We start from the raw sequence: 16,434 nt of genomic DNA, 5'->3' as shown, positions 1-16,434 counted from the left end.
CAGCACGTAAAGAAGCACAGAGACAGCTGCTAAGCTCAAGGCTATCACAGCTAGTCCTGTTTGTCCATTTGCTTAAAGGCACAACGTCAATGATCTCCTCTAATCTTTCAAACTGGGTATTAGCTCTCCCTCACACATCCTTAGCATTTTAAATATTAACATAATAAAACCAAAGAAATTCATTACCCGTGAAATTAATCTGAATACGTTTGTACTTAAAGAACCGTATATTTGGCTGGTGGGTGTTCTCATATAAACACACAAGATAAAAAGCTGCTCTTAACAATAATAATAATAATAAAGCACCTGGGGGTGTTCAGAGACAGTTCAAAGATATACCTCTATACTCGTTAAAATATTCTTGTTTTCACACAAAACTGGGATGTTTGGATGTTATTTAGTGCTCACCTGCTTCTTCTGCAGCTCTGAAGTTGTGCAGGGATGACTGCTGAACTTGTGCGTGAAGTGTTTGTGCACCAGCATTATTTGTAAATCAAATGTGTGAAGCTATAAAAATGAGACTCTCCCTCTGAAGCCTAACGTCAGTGTCTATTAATACGGCATTTGTCGCACAAAGTTGGTTGTGTATTCCTGAAAGCACACTTTTGCTTTCAATGTGCACGTCTGTTGAAACAGTGGAGACGACATGTGTCACTACATTTATGAGCTCTGCTGTGCTCAGCATAAGAGTTTAAACTGAGCAGAAATGTTTGTGTTCGGTCTCCTTCCTTTGTTTTCTCTCACGTTTCATGTAAATTGTCATCAGAGAAAAAGCCTGTATTCCTCTTCATAACCCGGGGTCGCCGTCTCTCTCCTGCTAAACACCTGATGTGGCTGAGAACAGCTGGACTACAGAGACCATCATCCCTGCTACACTTCTTGAATAAACAGATGAAGAGCAGCAGCCAGATGTAGGAAAAATCAGGTTCACCTACACAAAACAGACACGATCTGAATTCTGATCCAACGTGTCGGGTTGGCTTTGTCTGGTGGTGCTGTTGTTGCCATGCCAATGACAAGTAGCTCTAATTAGTGCACCCGCGAGCTACGCCGCAGATACGCACGGCGAGCAATAAGGGCAACACCGCAGCTACTCGAATGGTAGCCGGGACAATTAAGCATGCAGCATCGGGCAGGTGCTTTGCAAACAAACACTGGAGGAGTGGCCAAAGTCCTGACAGGAAAGATGCTGTCGCTGGCATCGTCATGGCCACTGCTTCCTATCTGGGCTCTTTAATGAGGGCAAACAAACTTATGGGGAGATGGCGCAGAAGGGAAACAAACCATGCCTCCTGCAGGCTGGAAACAAGACTTATTACAAGCAGCTCTAAACACACATGCAGTACAGTAAGAAACAAAGAGTGGGGAGACGTTAGGAGAGCGTCTGCTTTGAAAATCCAATTAAGTGCAAAAGAGCAAAAAGAAAAAAAAGAGCAGGAAAAGATGGTTTGATGGTGGGGGGTGATGGAGGGGGCGGGAGCAGTGGAGGAGTAGGCTGGGCTAGAGGTGGAAACGGAGACAGGCTGACAGAAGGAGAAGCAGAGCGCAGAGAGGGGGAGGCTGTGGTCTTACGAGTCCCTCGCTCTGGAGTTGCATGCAGACAGATTTCACACAGAAAGATTCAACAGTGTGATCGCTGCACGACGGACTACTGAGCTGCACCTCACACTCTCATCACCTGAGGCACTGCAACACCTCACCTGAGGATGAAGAACTCTGACAGAGCCGAGGATCCCTGAGATGATCTCAGCAGGTAAACTAATGCACGGCATCCTCATCATCATATAGTGCTGCTCTGACAGTGTGAATGTGCTGCACCGTAAAAGGAATTCATCTTCAGATAAACACAGCGTGCTGACATGTTGCTGAGCTGTGAGTCACGATTTTCCAGCACTGATTATTCCGAGTGGAGAATAATTAGACCAAATGAGCGGCTGGCAAGCAGCAACAAACACTTCAGATAAACGACTCTGCTGCCCCGAGGAGATGGACACAACAAAACGCTGATACAACACCAAACTCATTTACATGTGTCTTTAGTCAGCAGCACAAACGTGATCATGTCACAGATAATAAGAGTTTAAATAAAGGAGTAATTTGTGTTCTCAAAGGGGCATTTTTAAGATTACACCACAGCAAATGAAGGTGTTGAACTCTGCTTGGGGACAAATGTGTAGTCTGAGCTCACAGCACACAGATGTGCTGCAGCTAACACTTATTATTGGTTCAATGTGCAAAAATACTGATGTACCTGAAATTTACCTTGTTTTTAATCAGTGAAGACACCAGATTTATACATTTTTAATCTTCTAGAATAATCAAAATGGCACTGTTGGTGCACTGTTTCAGAAATGTATGAATCCTACATTTACATGAGGAATATTGGACCAGGCATGGCATGATCATTTCTGGTTTTAGATTAGATTTTTTGTGAGTTTAAAGTTCAATTACTCAACTGTAGGGACATTTGGATCTCTATCAGGAATTATCCGATTAAGACCAGACAGCTTAAGTTCAGATACAGTCATGTGGTGACAAACCGATGTGTGCTGTTTTAGGGATAGCCATCAGTGTCGTTTCATACACGTGAATTAAATTCAGTTTTACGTATACAGTGGCAAACCTCAACAACAGTCGCCTTGGTTGTACTGCAGAGAACCAGCTCGCAGTGTTCAGCACTCATTTTGTGAACACCACATGATGAGAACCATCAAAGACAAAAGGCAAGGCATCAAAAACTGATTAAACACAGACTGCAGATGAAGAAGAGGGCAGAGGGACCAGGCCATGTGTTACAGGATGATCAACCAGTTGAGTTAAATGATAGAGATGTGATGTGACATCCAGACCAGGAGGAAAACATTTGCTAATAAAAACATTTCACCTTTTCCTGCTCTAGGGTCATATGGAAGTTGACTGAGGAGGAGCACAGATCCTGATGATCCAGTCTATGAATGATAAACCTGTGGATGGACTCCGTTAGTCCGACTGGTATATAAGGACTCTGTGTGACTATCTCGGTGCTGACCTTGGTGCAACACTCCCTGCCCTTGGACCACAGGCCTCTAAAGTTCAGAGCAACAATCAAACAGCCTTCCTTCCCCCCATTTTCAACCTTCTCCCTTCAGCGTTGTGCAGAACACGAGAACCTGACAAAGTCTCACAGGTGCGTTAGCCCCTAACGGGACTTTCATAATAAGATCAAACGCTGAATATGTCCTGAAAGCTGTGAGCAGAGCAGAGAGGAGGATTGTTTTGCTGCTGGCATCATTTTCAGGCAGAGATGACACTGGAGGCAACAGTTTAAGCACAACGGACAATGACAGGACAGAGCTTTACATGAAAGACGCCATTGATGTTAGTTCACTGGTGCGAATCACATGCACCCCGAAGAGGGGTGGGTGTGCACTGCACAGACTTTTACCACTGGATAACTGGAACCAGTATCCCTGAACACCAAAAGCTGCAACAGAGATGGATCAAACAAATGAACTTTACCAAGTCCGGAGATAGTGGAGTGGTCCAACATGCTCCTAATACCGCCAAGCTGGAGAGGACACTGCTAGAGGAAGTGGTGAGTTTAAACCTCTCGTGTCCACAACACATATCTCAGTCTTGGACGATTACAGTTGACTTGTTCCCAACGAGAACACTACAAGTCCTAAAGCTAAAGAACCTGGGTGTATGTGGAACCAATGAAAATGTGTGTTCAAGGCAAAAATATCATAAATGTTTTATAGATATTTTATATATTAAACAGCTACACTAATGGAAACCTTACTTTCACTCAGCGTGGCTGTAAACATGGAAAATAACTACAGTAACTGCAGAAAAATGTTAAAAACACTCGAGTAAAAGCTCACTGGTCTCGTCACACACCTGGCCAATAACGACATGCTTTCCTGGTTAAAGCTCTTTATACAAACATGTGTCCAGTTCCACTTAAAAATCACTTTAAGCCCCAAATGGTAAAATCACTTTAAGCCTTCTGGAGTCTTAGAAATGTTCTAATACAAACTAACCTCAACCATTGGCACATGTATTTGATGGTCAGGGTCTGACTGCAGCTATCCAAAGACCATCTTTGGTTTTTACCGAACCCTTTTCAAATTTCTAAACGAATTCCTGCATTTTGCTGGTGAATGATCCTTTCAGTCTGAAATCTTATCACACATCCATTTCTGACGTTTGCAAGACAACGAATAACCATCATGAAAAAGACATGCAAGCAGTTCTGAAGATATAATAGTGTCTGTAATTATGACCGCTTAACACTGATTTCTCTAACTCGGTTTCCACTGTGAAGCATACATTACTTAAATTAGATTTTCAACAAGCACAATTAAACGATCAAGGAGTAGCAATGTCACGCAAGGAGAAAGCTGTGTGCCTGTAGACGATCCATTCTTCACTAAAACCAAGCGCAGTGTCCTTTGCAGGGTTTGCCGGTTTGATGACACTTGAACAAATCTTTCATATAACTAAGCTTTCACACTTCTGAACAGTCTGTGTTTGTGCAAACTACTCTTCAGGCCTCTTCCTCCTATCAAGATAATGCACACGTCCTCAGTGTTGATGTCTGCAGCCACCATGAGCAACACGACTGTGCTTGACACCGCTGACCCATCTGATCTTGACATGAACTCTTCTGAGGCAATATATCCCATCAGCTTCCAGGTATTGCTGCACCCTTATAGACGCGTCTTCGATTCATTCAGTGAACTTCAAAAGGAGATCAGAGACTCTGACCTCCTTTAACTTTAATAAAATGTTTCTAATATAGGTGCTTTTAAGTAATAAAATTATATTATTGTTTTTAAACATCTGATGTCTTCTCACATCGGTTTCTTTTATCAGCAATTTCATTTTATTATTATTACTATTATTAGTAATATTACACAGGTGTGGGATATTTGCTTACAGTCAAATAAAAAATACGTAATTTAACTTCTACAAAACGTCCTCGTATCCTCCAACGTCTTTCTGCCGACAGGCTTCTCTGACAGGCTTCCTGCTGTTGGAGATCATTCTGGGTCTGAGCTCCAACCTCACTGTGCTGATCCTCTACTGTATGAAGCAGAACCTCATCAGCTCCGTGTCCAACATCATCACCATGAACCTGCATGTGGTTGATGTGTTGGTGAGTAGTGTGCGCCAAAAACAGCTTGACAGCTCTGCTGGCATTTATCACACTACGTGCTCACTGTGTCAGGCAACTGGTTTATCAGTAACTCCAGTAATCCAACAACGAGCTCCTATTCAAACCATCATGTCTCAGAAAGGCATAAACAGCCTCATACCAAAGCAACATCAGCAGATAATGAAAAACTGAGTGCAAACATGACAGCGAGGAACACAAAAATGTGCATTTTCTCCTTTTTTTGCATTTTAGCCTCATTCTTATTTGTGCACACACTGCCATTACCTGCTCCAGCGCCCAATGACCTCTGAAGAAGGCCAACGCCATTTGCTCCACTGTGGTCATCGTTTCCAGTAACAACACTATCAGAGTCAGCTGCTAAGAGGCATTTCAGAGCACTATGGTTTACCACTGAATGATTCTGAGGTTTTCACATCATTGAGAACGATTATGTCACTAATGTTTGTTTTCTAAGAGTGTAGTGTTGTTTAACTGCTCTACAGGGGAAGACCCTGCAGGTGGAGTGGATGTGATGAATCATAGTGAGCCTATTAATAATACTGTATTTTTAAAAATCCTATGTACTAACCTCGTTAAACCCATATTTTTAAATATCATGCAAAAACACAAACTTGTAGCACATATCTGCATTAGGACTGCCACGATTAGTCGACTATCAAAATCGTCAACGACTGATTTAATAGTCGACGTGTCGTTTGAAGCTTTGTAAGATCCCAAAAGACGCAGGAATAAGTAGTAGGATTTAAGAGTGTAATAACGGACTGAAACAGAAGATGGCAGCACTGCATGTACAAGGATGCCAGCTGCCGTTAAACCTCGAAGAAGAAGAAGCTGTGTCCCAGAATTCATAGCGCAGCCCAGCTCAGTTTCCAACAATGGCGGCAGCTAGTTAGTTTTAATATTACTCTTATTATTCTTTCTGCGTCACAAAATAAACGTTTAACATATTTTCAGGCGAGAATGTAGCTGTGTAAACCTCAAATATCTGCTCCGTTTATCAAGACACCGCATATTTTCAAAAGCGCTCCGACGTTTTCGGAGACGTCTGTTACCCACTAGCTCGATAGCTAGCTGGGGGCTAGGCTCACTAGAGCCGTGACAACACCGGACTCCCGGCTAATCGTTTTCAAACCCACCGCCGTCTTTCACTACTCAGGTTAAACATGATATATAAGTCACTTAGATAACTTTAAAATGTTATTGTTTGGCTTTTTTCAGTATTTTATTTGTTCCTGAGTAAATCAGTTTGGCTGAGATTAAAGTTATAGTTTTTACACAGCTGAATAAACGTCAAGCAGACAGCTGATTATCAGAAGTGTGAGATGCTCGAGAATTTACTCCGGTGTCCTGTTATATTTTAGATAGCAAGGAGTTTATTAAACTTCACCGAAACAATCTGCAAGTTTCATTAAAATTTAATAAACTATCATCTTGTCTTTATTGTTAGTTAGCACAGACCTTAAACACTTAAAGCTGTAAGCTAATGATAGATATATAAGAGCAGATGCTGCTGGTGCAATAAGCTATACGTTTTACGTCCAATGGATGATGATCTGATTAATCGACTAATCGCAAAAATAATCGGTGACTAGTCGACTATCAAAATAATCGTTTGTGGCAGCCCTAATCTGCATCTCCACTAGAAGCATGTGAATAGGTTCAGAGACAGAAAGCAGCAGTACATTTTGTCCAATTAAAGTTGACACTAAAACCTTTGTTGAGCAGGTAGATGAAACCATATGTAAACAGTTTTGGTTTGCAGGGGCTTTATCAAAAACTCGTCCCCAGTTTGGCTGTGTACAGTTCTGATTGTCATATTTAACTGTATGTTTCTTTTCTTCCTGCCCACTCCTGTTTATCAACAGCAGCAGAGGTATACCAAGGTTAATACAGGCAATTAATACCAAACAACACTGTGGGAAAAAACTTAAACAGTTAACAGAAATGCATATTAAAAATACTGGTAGCTGCCAGTGTTACCCCTCAGCCTCATAGTAGATAGATATGATTTCCTTCTTATCTTATTGCATTAACAAGATTTTCAGGAAACCAAACCTCTGACCTTGACCTTTAGGTCGAGGTCACTGAAATTTGAGCTCATCTGAGATGTTTAACAGTTGTGCCTATGGTATGAATTTCACAACCCTACGTGGCTTCTTTCTCAAGCTATCGGCTTCAGAAAGTTGGTTGCCCGCTCACCTGCCGGTCGGCAGGGTGACATCAATAACTCATCAGCCTTTTACAGCCGAGGGATAAAAACTGGAGTTGGAGGAAAAAATCAAAGAATAAATTCAATAAGCCTGCCTTTAACCAATACATGAGATAAAATCAAACATCTGTCTCCGTCTCTACTTCCAGATATGCGTGTGCTGCATCCCACTGACGACTGTGGTGATTCTGATTCCACTGGAGGTGGACACAGCCATGATGTGCTGCTTCCACGAAGCCTGCGTCTCCTTCTCGAGTGTAGCAACCGCTGCTAATGTCCTAGCCATCACCGTGGACCGTTATGACATCTCAGTACGTCCAGCGAACCGTGTGCTTACAATGGGCCGAGCTGTGGTTCTGCTGGGATCCATCTGGGCTTTATCCTTTTTCAGTTTCCTCGTTCCATTCATGGAAGTGGGCTTCTTTATCAGATCCAGTTCATATCTTTTGAACCAGACTATAGTGGTGACTGTACCTCATACAAATGAGTACTACACAGAGGTGGGTCTGTACTATCACTTGCTAGCACAGATTCCTATATTCTTTTTCACAGCTGTTGTAATGCTGGTGACTTACTACAAGATTCTTCAGGCTCTTAACATTCGCATTGGAACACGGTTTCAGAACAACTTACCTAAAAAGAAGCAAAAGAGCAAAAACACCATCTCTCTTGGCACTGCAACACAAGCAGAGTCAACGGAGGTTTCACAGAGCAGTACAGGTGTCAGGGCAGGTGGAAATGCACCTTTGGGCATGCGGGCATCAGTGTCTGTGATTATTGCACTAAGACGAGCCGTAAAGCGTCATCGAGAGAGAAGGGAGAGGCAGAAACGAGTCTTCAGAATGTCTCTTCTCATCATTTCCACGTTCTTATTTTGTTGGACTCCAATAACTGTACTCAACACCATCATCCTCAGTACTGGACCCAGTGATCTGGCTGATCGCCTCCGCCTGGGGTTCTTGGTAATGGCCTATGGAACCACCATCTTTCACCCACTCCTCTACGCCTTCACCCGGCAGAAGTTCCAAAAGGTTTTGAAGAGCAAGATGAAGAAGAGGGTGGTGTCTGTTGTTGAAGCTGACCCTACACCAAACAATGTGGTCATACATAACTCGTGGATCGACCCCAGGAGAAACAAGAAGGTCACCTTTGAGGACACAGAAGCCAGACAAAAATGTCTATGTTCACAGGACGCAGAGTAATGGGGCTAGCTCAAATGTAAATATGTCAAATATATACAATATATTGCTAAAAGGGAGATGGAAGGTATTTAGAAAAAACAGGGGAGAAAAACTAAAGCTAAAATGGTGTGCTGATTAAACAATGGAATGCTTACACTATATTGCCAAAAATATTCCATATTATCAACAAAGAATTCAATTCTGGATTTAACAGGAAGTCAATGAAGGGAAGCCAAAACAGGAGAAATCTGTTCTCTCTTTCTAGTCCCTGTCAGGACTCCTGCTGCAGCATTTTGGATTAACTGAAGGCTTTTCAGGGAGTTTTTAGGACTTCCTGATAATAATGAATTACAGTCGTCCAGCCTGGAAGTAATAAATGCATGAACTAGTTTTTCAGCGTCACTCTGAGACAGGATATTTCTAACTTTAGAGATGTTGCACAAATGGAAGAAAGCAGTCTTACATATTTGTTTAATATGTGCGTTGAAGGACATGTCCTGGTGAAAAATGACTCCAAGGTTCCTCACAGCGTTACTGGAGGCCAAGGTAATGCCATCCAGAGGAAGAATCTGCTTAGATACCATATTTCTAAGCTTTTCAGCGCCGAGTACAATAACCTCAGTTTGATCTGAATGAAGAAGCAGAAAGTTAGCGGCCATCCAGGTCTTTATGTCTTTAAGACATTCCTGCAGTTTAACTCATTGGTGTGTGTTATCTGGCTTCATGGACAGATAGAGCTGGGTGTCATCTGCATAGCAGTGTAAATGTATGCTATGTCTTCTAATGATGCTGCCTAGGGGAAGCATGTATAATGTAAACAGAATTGGTCCTAGCACTGAACCCTGTGGAACTCCATAATTAACCTCAGTGCGTGAAGAGGACTCTCCATTTACATGCACAAACTGGAGTCTATTAGATAGATATGATACAAACCACTGCAGCACAGTACCTGTAATACCTACAGCATGTTCTAATCGCTCTAATAGGATATTATGTTCCACAGTATTGAACGCTGCACTGAGGTCTAGCAGGACAAGCACAGAGATGAGTCCAATGTCAGAGGCCATAAGAAGATCATTTGTAACCTTCACTAAAGCTGTTTCTGTGCTGTGATGAGCTCTGAAACCTGACTGAAACTCTTCAAATAAACCATTCCTCTGCAGATGATCTGTTAGCTGTTTGACAACTACTCTTTCAAGGATGTTTGATATAAAGGAAGGTTGGAGATTGGCCTATAATTAGCTAAGACTGCTGGGTCTAGAGATGCTTTTTGAGTAAAGGTTTAACTACAGCCAGCTTGAAGGCCTGTGGTACATAACTGATTATTAGAGATAGATTGGTCATATTTAAGATCGAAGAATTAATTAATGGCAGGATTTCTTTGAGGACACCAGGTGGACACCAGAGGTGAAGGGAGCCACCAGGCTGAAGAAGGAGTCCCATCGGGCTTGGTTAGCCTGTGGGACTCCGACTGAGAAAATTGTCAGGCGGTGGAAGGAATACTTCGAGGACCTGCATAATCCCACTGACGCGTCTTCCGAGGAGGAAGCAGAGTCTGGGGATGAGGGGAATGACCCGTCAATTTCCGGAGGTGAGGTCACTGAGGCAGTTAAACAACTCCTTGGTGGCAGAGCCCCTGGTGTTGATGAGGTCCGCCCCAAGGTCCTGAAGGCTCTGGGCGTTGTAGGGCTGTCCTGGTTGACACGCCTCTACAATGTTGCTTGGAAATCAGGGGCAGTACCCCTGGACTGGCAGACCACGTGGTAACCATCTTTAAGAAGGGGGACCGGAGGGTGTGTTCCAACTACAGGGGGTTCACACTCCTCAGCCTCCCTGGGAAAGTCTATGCCAGGGTAGGAATGCTGGAAAGGAGAGTTCGTCCGCTAGTCGAACCTTGGATACAGGAGGAACAATGCGGTTTTGTCCTGGTCGCGGAACACTGGACCAGCTCTTTATCCTCTCAGGGATACTTGAGGGTGCATGGGAGTTTGCCCAACCAGTGTACATGTGTTTTGTGGACTTGGAGAAGGCATTCGACCGTGTCCCTCGGGGTGTCCTGTGGGAGGTGTTGCGGGAGTATGGGGTGTCTGGCCCATTGCTACGGGCCATTCGATCCCTATACAACTGTTGAGAGCTTGGTTTGCATTGCCGGTAATAAGTCGGACTCGTTCCCGGTGGGTGATGGGCTTCACCAGGGCTGCCCTTTGTCACCGGTTCTGTCCATAATTTTTATGGACAGGATTTCTAGGCGCAGCCAAGTGGCGGAGGGCTTTCACTTCGGTGGCCTCAGAATCTCATCTCTGCTTTTTGCGGATGATGTGGTTCTGTTGGCTTCATCAGGTGAGGGCCTCCAGCTCGCACTGGAATGGTTCACAGCCAAGTGTGAAGCAGCGGGAATGAGGATCAGCACCTCCAAATCTGAGGGCATGGTTCTCAGCCGGAAAAGGGTGGCGTGCCTACTTCGGGTCGGGGATGAGTTCCTGCCCCAAGTGGAGGAGTTCAAGTACCTCGGGGTCTTGTTCGCGAGTGATGGGAGAAGGGAGCCGGAGATTGACAGACGGATTGGTGCGGCGGCTGCAGTAATGCGGACGCTGCACCGGTCCATCGTGGTGAAGAGGGAGCTGAGTGTAAAAGCGAAGCTCTCAATTTACCGGTTGAGCTACGTCCCTACCCCCACCTATGGCCACGAGCTGTGGGTAGTGACCGAAAGAACGAGATCGCGGATACAAGCGGCAGAAATGAGCTTCCTCCAAAGGGTGGCTGGCCTCTCCCTTAGAGATAGGGTGAGAAGTTCGGCCATCCGGGAGGGGCTCAGAGTAGAGCCGTTGCTCCTCCACATTGAAAGGAGCCAGCTGAGGTGGTTCGGGCATCTGACAAGGATGCCTCCTGGGCGCCTCCTGGGTGAGGTGTTCCGGGCATGTCCCACCGGGAGGAGGCCCCGGGGCAGACCCAGGACACGCTGGAGAGATTATATCTCTCGGCTGGCCTGGGAACACCTTGGTGTCCCCCCGGATAAGCTGGAGGAGGTGGCTGGGGAGAGGGAGGTTTGGGCTTCTCTGCTTAGGCTGCTGCCCCCGTGACCTGGCCTCGGATAAAGCGGATGAAGATGGATAGATGGATGGATGGATGGACTTCTTTGAGCAGTTTTGTAGGAATGGGGTCTAAAAGACACGTTGATGGTTTGGAGGAAGTAATTATTGAAGTTAACTCAGAAAGATCAATTGGAGAAAAAGAGTCTAACTTAACATCAATGGTACTAAGAGTAGCTGTAGATAATATTACATCTGTGGGATGATTATTGGTCATTTTTTCTGTAATGGTTAAAATTTTATTTGTGAAGAAGTTCATGAAGTCATCACTAGTTAACGTTAAAGGGATGGTTGGGTCAACAGAGCTCTGACTTTTTGTCAGCCTGGCTACAGTGCTGAAGAGAAACCTGGGGTTGTTCTTATTTTCTTCAATCAGTGATGAGTAGTAAGCTGTTCTGGCTTTGTGGAGGGCTTTCTTATAAAGCAACAAACTATTTCTCCAGGCTAAATGATGATCTTCTAAATTTGTGACACGCCATTTCCTCTCCAGATTACGAGTCATCTGCTTTAGGGTACGTGTTTGAGAATTATACCACGGAGTCAGGTACTTCTGATTAGAGACCTTAGTTTTCACAGGAGCTACAGTTGTATGCAGAGAAGAAGTAAAAATATTAAAAAAGATAATGGACCTGTGTGGCGACACTACTACTACTACTCCCACTCTGCAACATGTTGGTACAGAGCATTGAGGAAGATAATTATATTATTAATATTAAGATTAAGACTATATCCTTATACCAATTCCAGCATGGTAGTGTGATAAGGTACTACCTGTGCAACATGTCTAGTTGTGAAATCTTCTCACTACCAAATATTCTAAAGTCAACTGTTAGTGGTATTGTATTATAGCAAAGTGGAACAACAGCTACTTAATGTAGATCATAGGTAGACCATGTAAAATCACAGAATGCGGTCAGCGGATGCCGCATAGTACACAGAAGTCGCCAACTTTCTGCAGACTCAGTTTCTACGGACCTCCAAACTTCCTGTGGCCTTCAGATGAGCTCAAGAACAGTGTGTAGAGTTCTTCATGGAATGGATTTCCATGGACGAGAAGCTGCATCCAAGCCTTACATCACCAAGTGCAATGCAAAGTGTTGATTGTAGTGGTGTAAAGCATGGCACTACTGGACTCTAGAGAGTCCTTCACTTCTTTACAGTGCAGAATCTCACTTTCCCACCTGGCAATCCAATGGACAAGTCCTGGTTTGGTGGTTGCCAGGAGAATGGCACTTGTCTGACTCTGCAGGGCCAAGTGTAAAGTTTAGTGAAGGAATTGGGGTGAGGGATTGTTTTTCAGAAGTCCGGCCCAGGCCCCGAGTAGGGATGGGTACCGGTATCGCACCGGTTCTGACATAAACTGTAGTAACCAGACCGAAAAGCAGCGCACATTTCGGTGCTTTATTTCCCTCAGATGTCATACACTTTGGATTTTAGCCAATCATTTTACCTTTCCAAGGATAGTCGGCAGGCCCAGGTACGTACGTTCTTTTAGAGCAGAGCTACAGATTAAAAATGCCCAAGGCGAAGCGGTCAAAAGTCTGGCTGTACTTCACAGCAAAAGATGCAAACTCAGCAGCTGCAACAAGTGCTTTAAGGTGATACTGTGATACTGTCAAAGGAGGTAACACCTCAAATCTGATGAAACACCTGGCGACGCATAGCGTTTTTTTAAAAGCCGAGAAATGCGCCGTATTTGATAGCTTGCTGCGAGACCTCACACCGAGCACATCTACTGCGGGTGTGGTGCCTGTTATCGACCCGGAGTTTGCAACATCCCCCAAAAACCCAAAGAGGAGAGTCCTGGCCCCTAGCCCTGCCAGTGTAGCAGAAATGATGAGGATGATGATGCAGCAGCCGTTCTTCTCTGCGTGAGTAGCTTAATGTTGTTCATGTGTAATTTACGTTGAGTAGGCTAACCACGTTATTACATTAATGCATGTAAGGTGAACTAGCAAACACCGTCGTAGCTACATGCGGCTGTCTTCTTGTTTGATGGCAGATACTCCCTTCACCCTGGACAAAAAGGCTAAAATGACCAAAGAAAAAGTGGAAAACAGTTAAACATGAGAGGTTTTTGGACAAAGTTTGTGTTTTTTCCATTGTTTAAGCACTGCTTCCAGCCAAGAGTGATGCCATATATGCCCCATAGCTGCAGAAAAGGCTAACATTGTTATCTTTTTACAAAAAAACAGCTAAACATGAGAGGTTTTTGGACAAAGTTTGTGTTCTCCATTCTTTAAGCACCGGTTCGAGCGCCGTTTAAGCATGTTATGTTTTAAAAGTACCGGTTTGGCACCGGTATCGGATAAAACCTAAACGATATCCATCCCTAGCCCCGAGTTCCAGTGAAAGGTAAAACAGTTCATGCTTCAGTATGCCCAGACATTTTGGACAAATTCATTCTTCTAACCTTTGTGGGAACAGTTTGGAGATCTTGTTCCAACATGACTGTGTACCAGTGTACAAAGCAAGGTCCATATAGACATGGATGAGCTAGCGTCCAACATCAATGTCTGACCCCACAAATGCGTTTTTGAAAAAAAATACTGCTAAATCTTATGGGAAGAAACAAATACTTTTGGCAATATAGTTTGTATTTAGTGAGCTACCTGAAATATAAACTAATATGCCGACTTCAGATAAGCCAATGAGTTCGTGTCCCCTGAAAACAAAGGAATAAACAAAAAAGAAGGGTTTTGTATATTTTGTATACACATCACATGTCATAAGGGAAATCACCAGTAGCTTGAGTTTAAGAACTGCATATCGTTTTTTGTTTTTCTTATCTCAGTGCAAAAGAAAATTCTCAAGATAGGCATCATAGATACACGAAGAGAGTAACATATTGGTGTATGCTGTGAAATGTTGTGGAGTGCCAAGGACAATTTAGTCAATAAATGCTCATCTAAGCAGCAGTGTTTGTTATTTTCTGGTAATACAGTGTGAGAAGAACATCTGTTCTGTTCATAACTTGATATTGTTTGTTACCATTTGTAATAAACTACACAACAAGTGCCAGTACGCCTGGTGATTTTCCACCTGGAGCAAGCGTGACAAGCGAAATATCATTTCTCCTTCACTTCCTCCCTCACCCTTCATCAAATTCCTATTTTTAGATTTTTCTGGAAATGATGCAAAGGCTTCAAATCTATTGACTCAACTACTCATTCTCTAAAACAACCGTTTTAGAGACCAAACCATTGTTTCTCAGTGGGTTGGTTGTAGCTCAGGAGGTATAGCAGGTCATCTACTAATCAGAAGGCTGATGGTTTGATCCCCACATAGCCTTGGGCAAAACACTAACTCCAGTTGCCCTCCGATGCATCCGTCAGAGTATGAATGTGTTCTTAGATAGAAAGCACTTGTATAGAAAAAACATATGAAAAAGTGCTTGTGTGAATGAGGCAAGTTGTATCAAAGTGCTTATAGTGGTCAGATCGGGTAGAAAAGCACTATAAAGTAAATTATATAAATTATTTAGGTACAGTGTGCATGCCTTACATGCTGTAAAAGTGCCTTGCAAATCACAAGACAACCCTCTTTAGTCCAACCAAAGTGATTCCCGGACCCCAGAGTGTGAAGCACAACCAAAACAAAAGCAATTTAGTAAAACGGACTTAGTTGTTGGAAGGAAACCTTCTGTTAGAGCAGACAGCACACACAGAGACCACCGATACAAATGTGTTGCCGTGTTGGAGAACGCTGAGGACTCTGACCAAATTTAAAAGCAGCCGATGGAATTTGTGAGTGAGTGTGTGTTTACATATGTGAGTGTGGTATGAGAAGTGGTCACAGGCAGCTGAAAATACTTGTCCTTGTGAACCTGTTCTGTATCGCTTAATGCCCTGTGATAACTAAGAGTAGTGTAACACATAGATAACTGATGGCAGTTACATGAAATGCTTCATTATCACTTTTTCTCTGCTGACACTAGAAGGTCACACAGGCCTACGCAGCTACAATTACAACTGGGAGAATCAGCACAAGGCTGTGATGGAGTGCTGACATCAGAGGGCATCGGGGTCTAAACGCCACTTTTGTGACCACAGAGAGAAAACTTTAAAATCTGAGGAACTTGGAAAGAAAAGCGACTGGACTTCTCGAAGACGTTTCACGTCTCATTTGAGAAGCTTCCTCAGTTCTAAGTCCAAATGGTGGACAGTCCCACGTATCGCCTTGACAACATTAAAATCACAGTGGGCAATGAATTTTTTGATTTTGAATGATCAAAAAACCGAGATTGAACTATTTGGACCTTCTGACCCTCGTTCTTCTCTTAAGGGTGACCTTGGTCCTTTGGAAAACTCTGTTCTTTGATGGCAGATTTTCATTTGACAAACAAATAAATTCTGTTGTAAGAGCCATCTTCTTTCAGCTGAGGGCCCTTGCTAAGAACATCTTCTCACCCAGGCTCGACCACTGCAATAGTCTGTATTTTGGTATCAGCCAGGCTCTGCTCTTCAGATTGTTAAGAACGCTGCAGCCCTGACAGGCCCACGTAAACACCATCATATTTCCCAGTCTTGGCTCGTTTACACTCTGCTTCCAGAACGTTATAGAATCAACTAAGATTTTATTGCTCGTTTTTAACTCTCTAAAATAGATTAGCTCTCTGTTCTTTTAACCAAACATACTCCAAACCAGACTCTCAGGTCAGCTGATAAGTTGGTTCTGATTGTTACTAGAAGCAGACTGAAACACAGAGGAGACCGAGCCTAAACTTTGGAACAGTCTGCCTCTTCAAATAAGGATCTCTCCAACACTCGACATTAAAACCCGTCTGAAGACGCA

At 43.5% G+C, this 16,434-nt stretch overlaps 2 protein-coding genes across 2 annotated transcripts in view; one reads left to right on the top strand and one right to left on the bottom strand.

Moving 5' to 3' along the window:
* Positions 1 to 16,434, bottom strand: part of cog5 (component of oligomeric golgi complex 5) — a 51,273-nt gene that overhangs the window by 21,767 nt on the left and 13,072 nt on the right. The gene's annotated exons all lie outside the window — the stretch shown is intronic.
* Positions 3,156 to 8,720, top strand: LOC102792293 (G protein-coupled receptor 22-like). Its single transcript, XM_006799746.3, has 4 exons — positions 3,156 to 3,574; positions 4,533 to 4,677; positions 4,994 to 5,140; positions 7,520 to 8,720. Exons 2-4 carry the CDS (start codon positions 4,555 to 4,557, stop codon positions 8,570 to 8,572), a joined length of 1,323 nt encoding a protein of 440 aa, XP_006799809.2. The 5' UTR covers positions 3,156 to 3,574; positions 4,533 to 4,554; the 3' UTR covers positions 8,573 to 8,720.

Source organism: Neolamprologus brichardi, chromosome 17 (assembly GCF_056152115.1).
Source record: "Neolamprologus brichardi isolate AB-2024 chromosome 17, ASM5615211v1, whole genome shotgun sequence".
Classification (NCBI taxonomy): domain Eukaryota; kingdom Metazoa; phylum Chordata; class Actinopteri; order Cichliformes; family Cichlidae; genus Neolamprologus; species Neolamprologus brichardi.
This window is presented reverse-complemented; position numbering and strand designations above follow the sequence as displayed.

Excerpts from the sequence above, each read along its gene's own strand:
- LOC102792293 (XM_006799746.3), top strand. The coding sequence starts at position 4,555 with ATGCACACGTCCTCAGTGTTGATGTCTGCAGCCACCATGAGCAACACG. Across the intron at positions 4,678-4,993 it reads TATATCCCATCAGCTTCCAG|GCTTCTCTGACAGGCTTCCT; the intron begins GTATTGCTGCAC and ends TTCTGCCGACAG. Across the intron at positions 5,141-7,519 it reads TGCATGTGGTTGATGTGTTG|ATATGCGTGTGCTGCATCCC; the intron begins GTGAGTAGTGTG and ends CTCTACTTCCAG.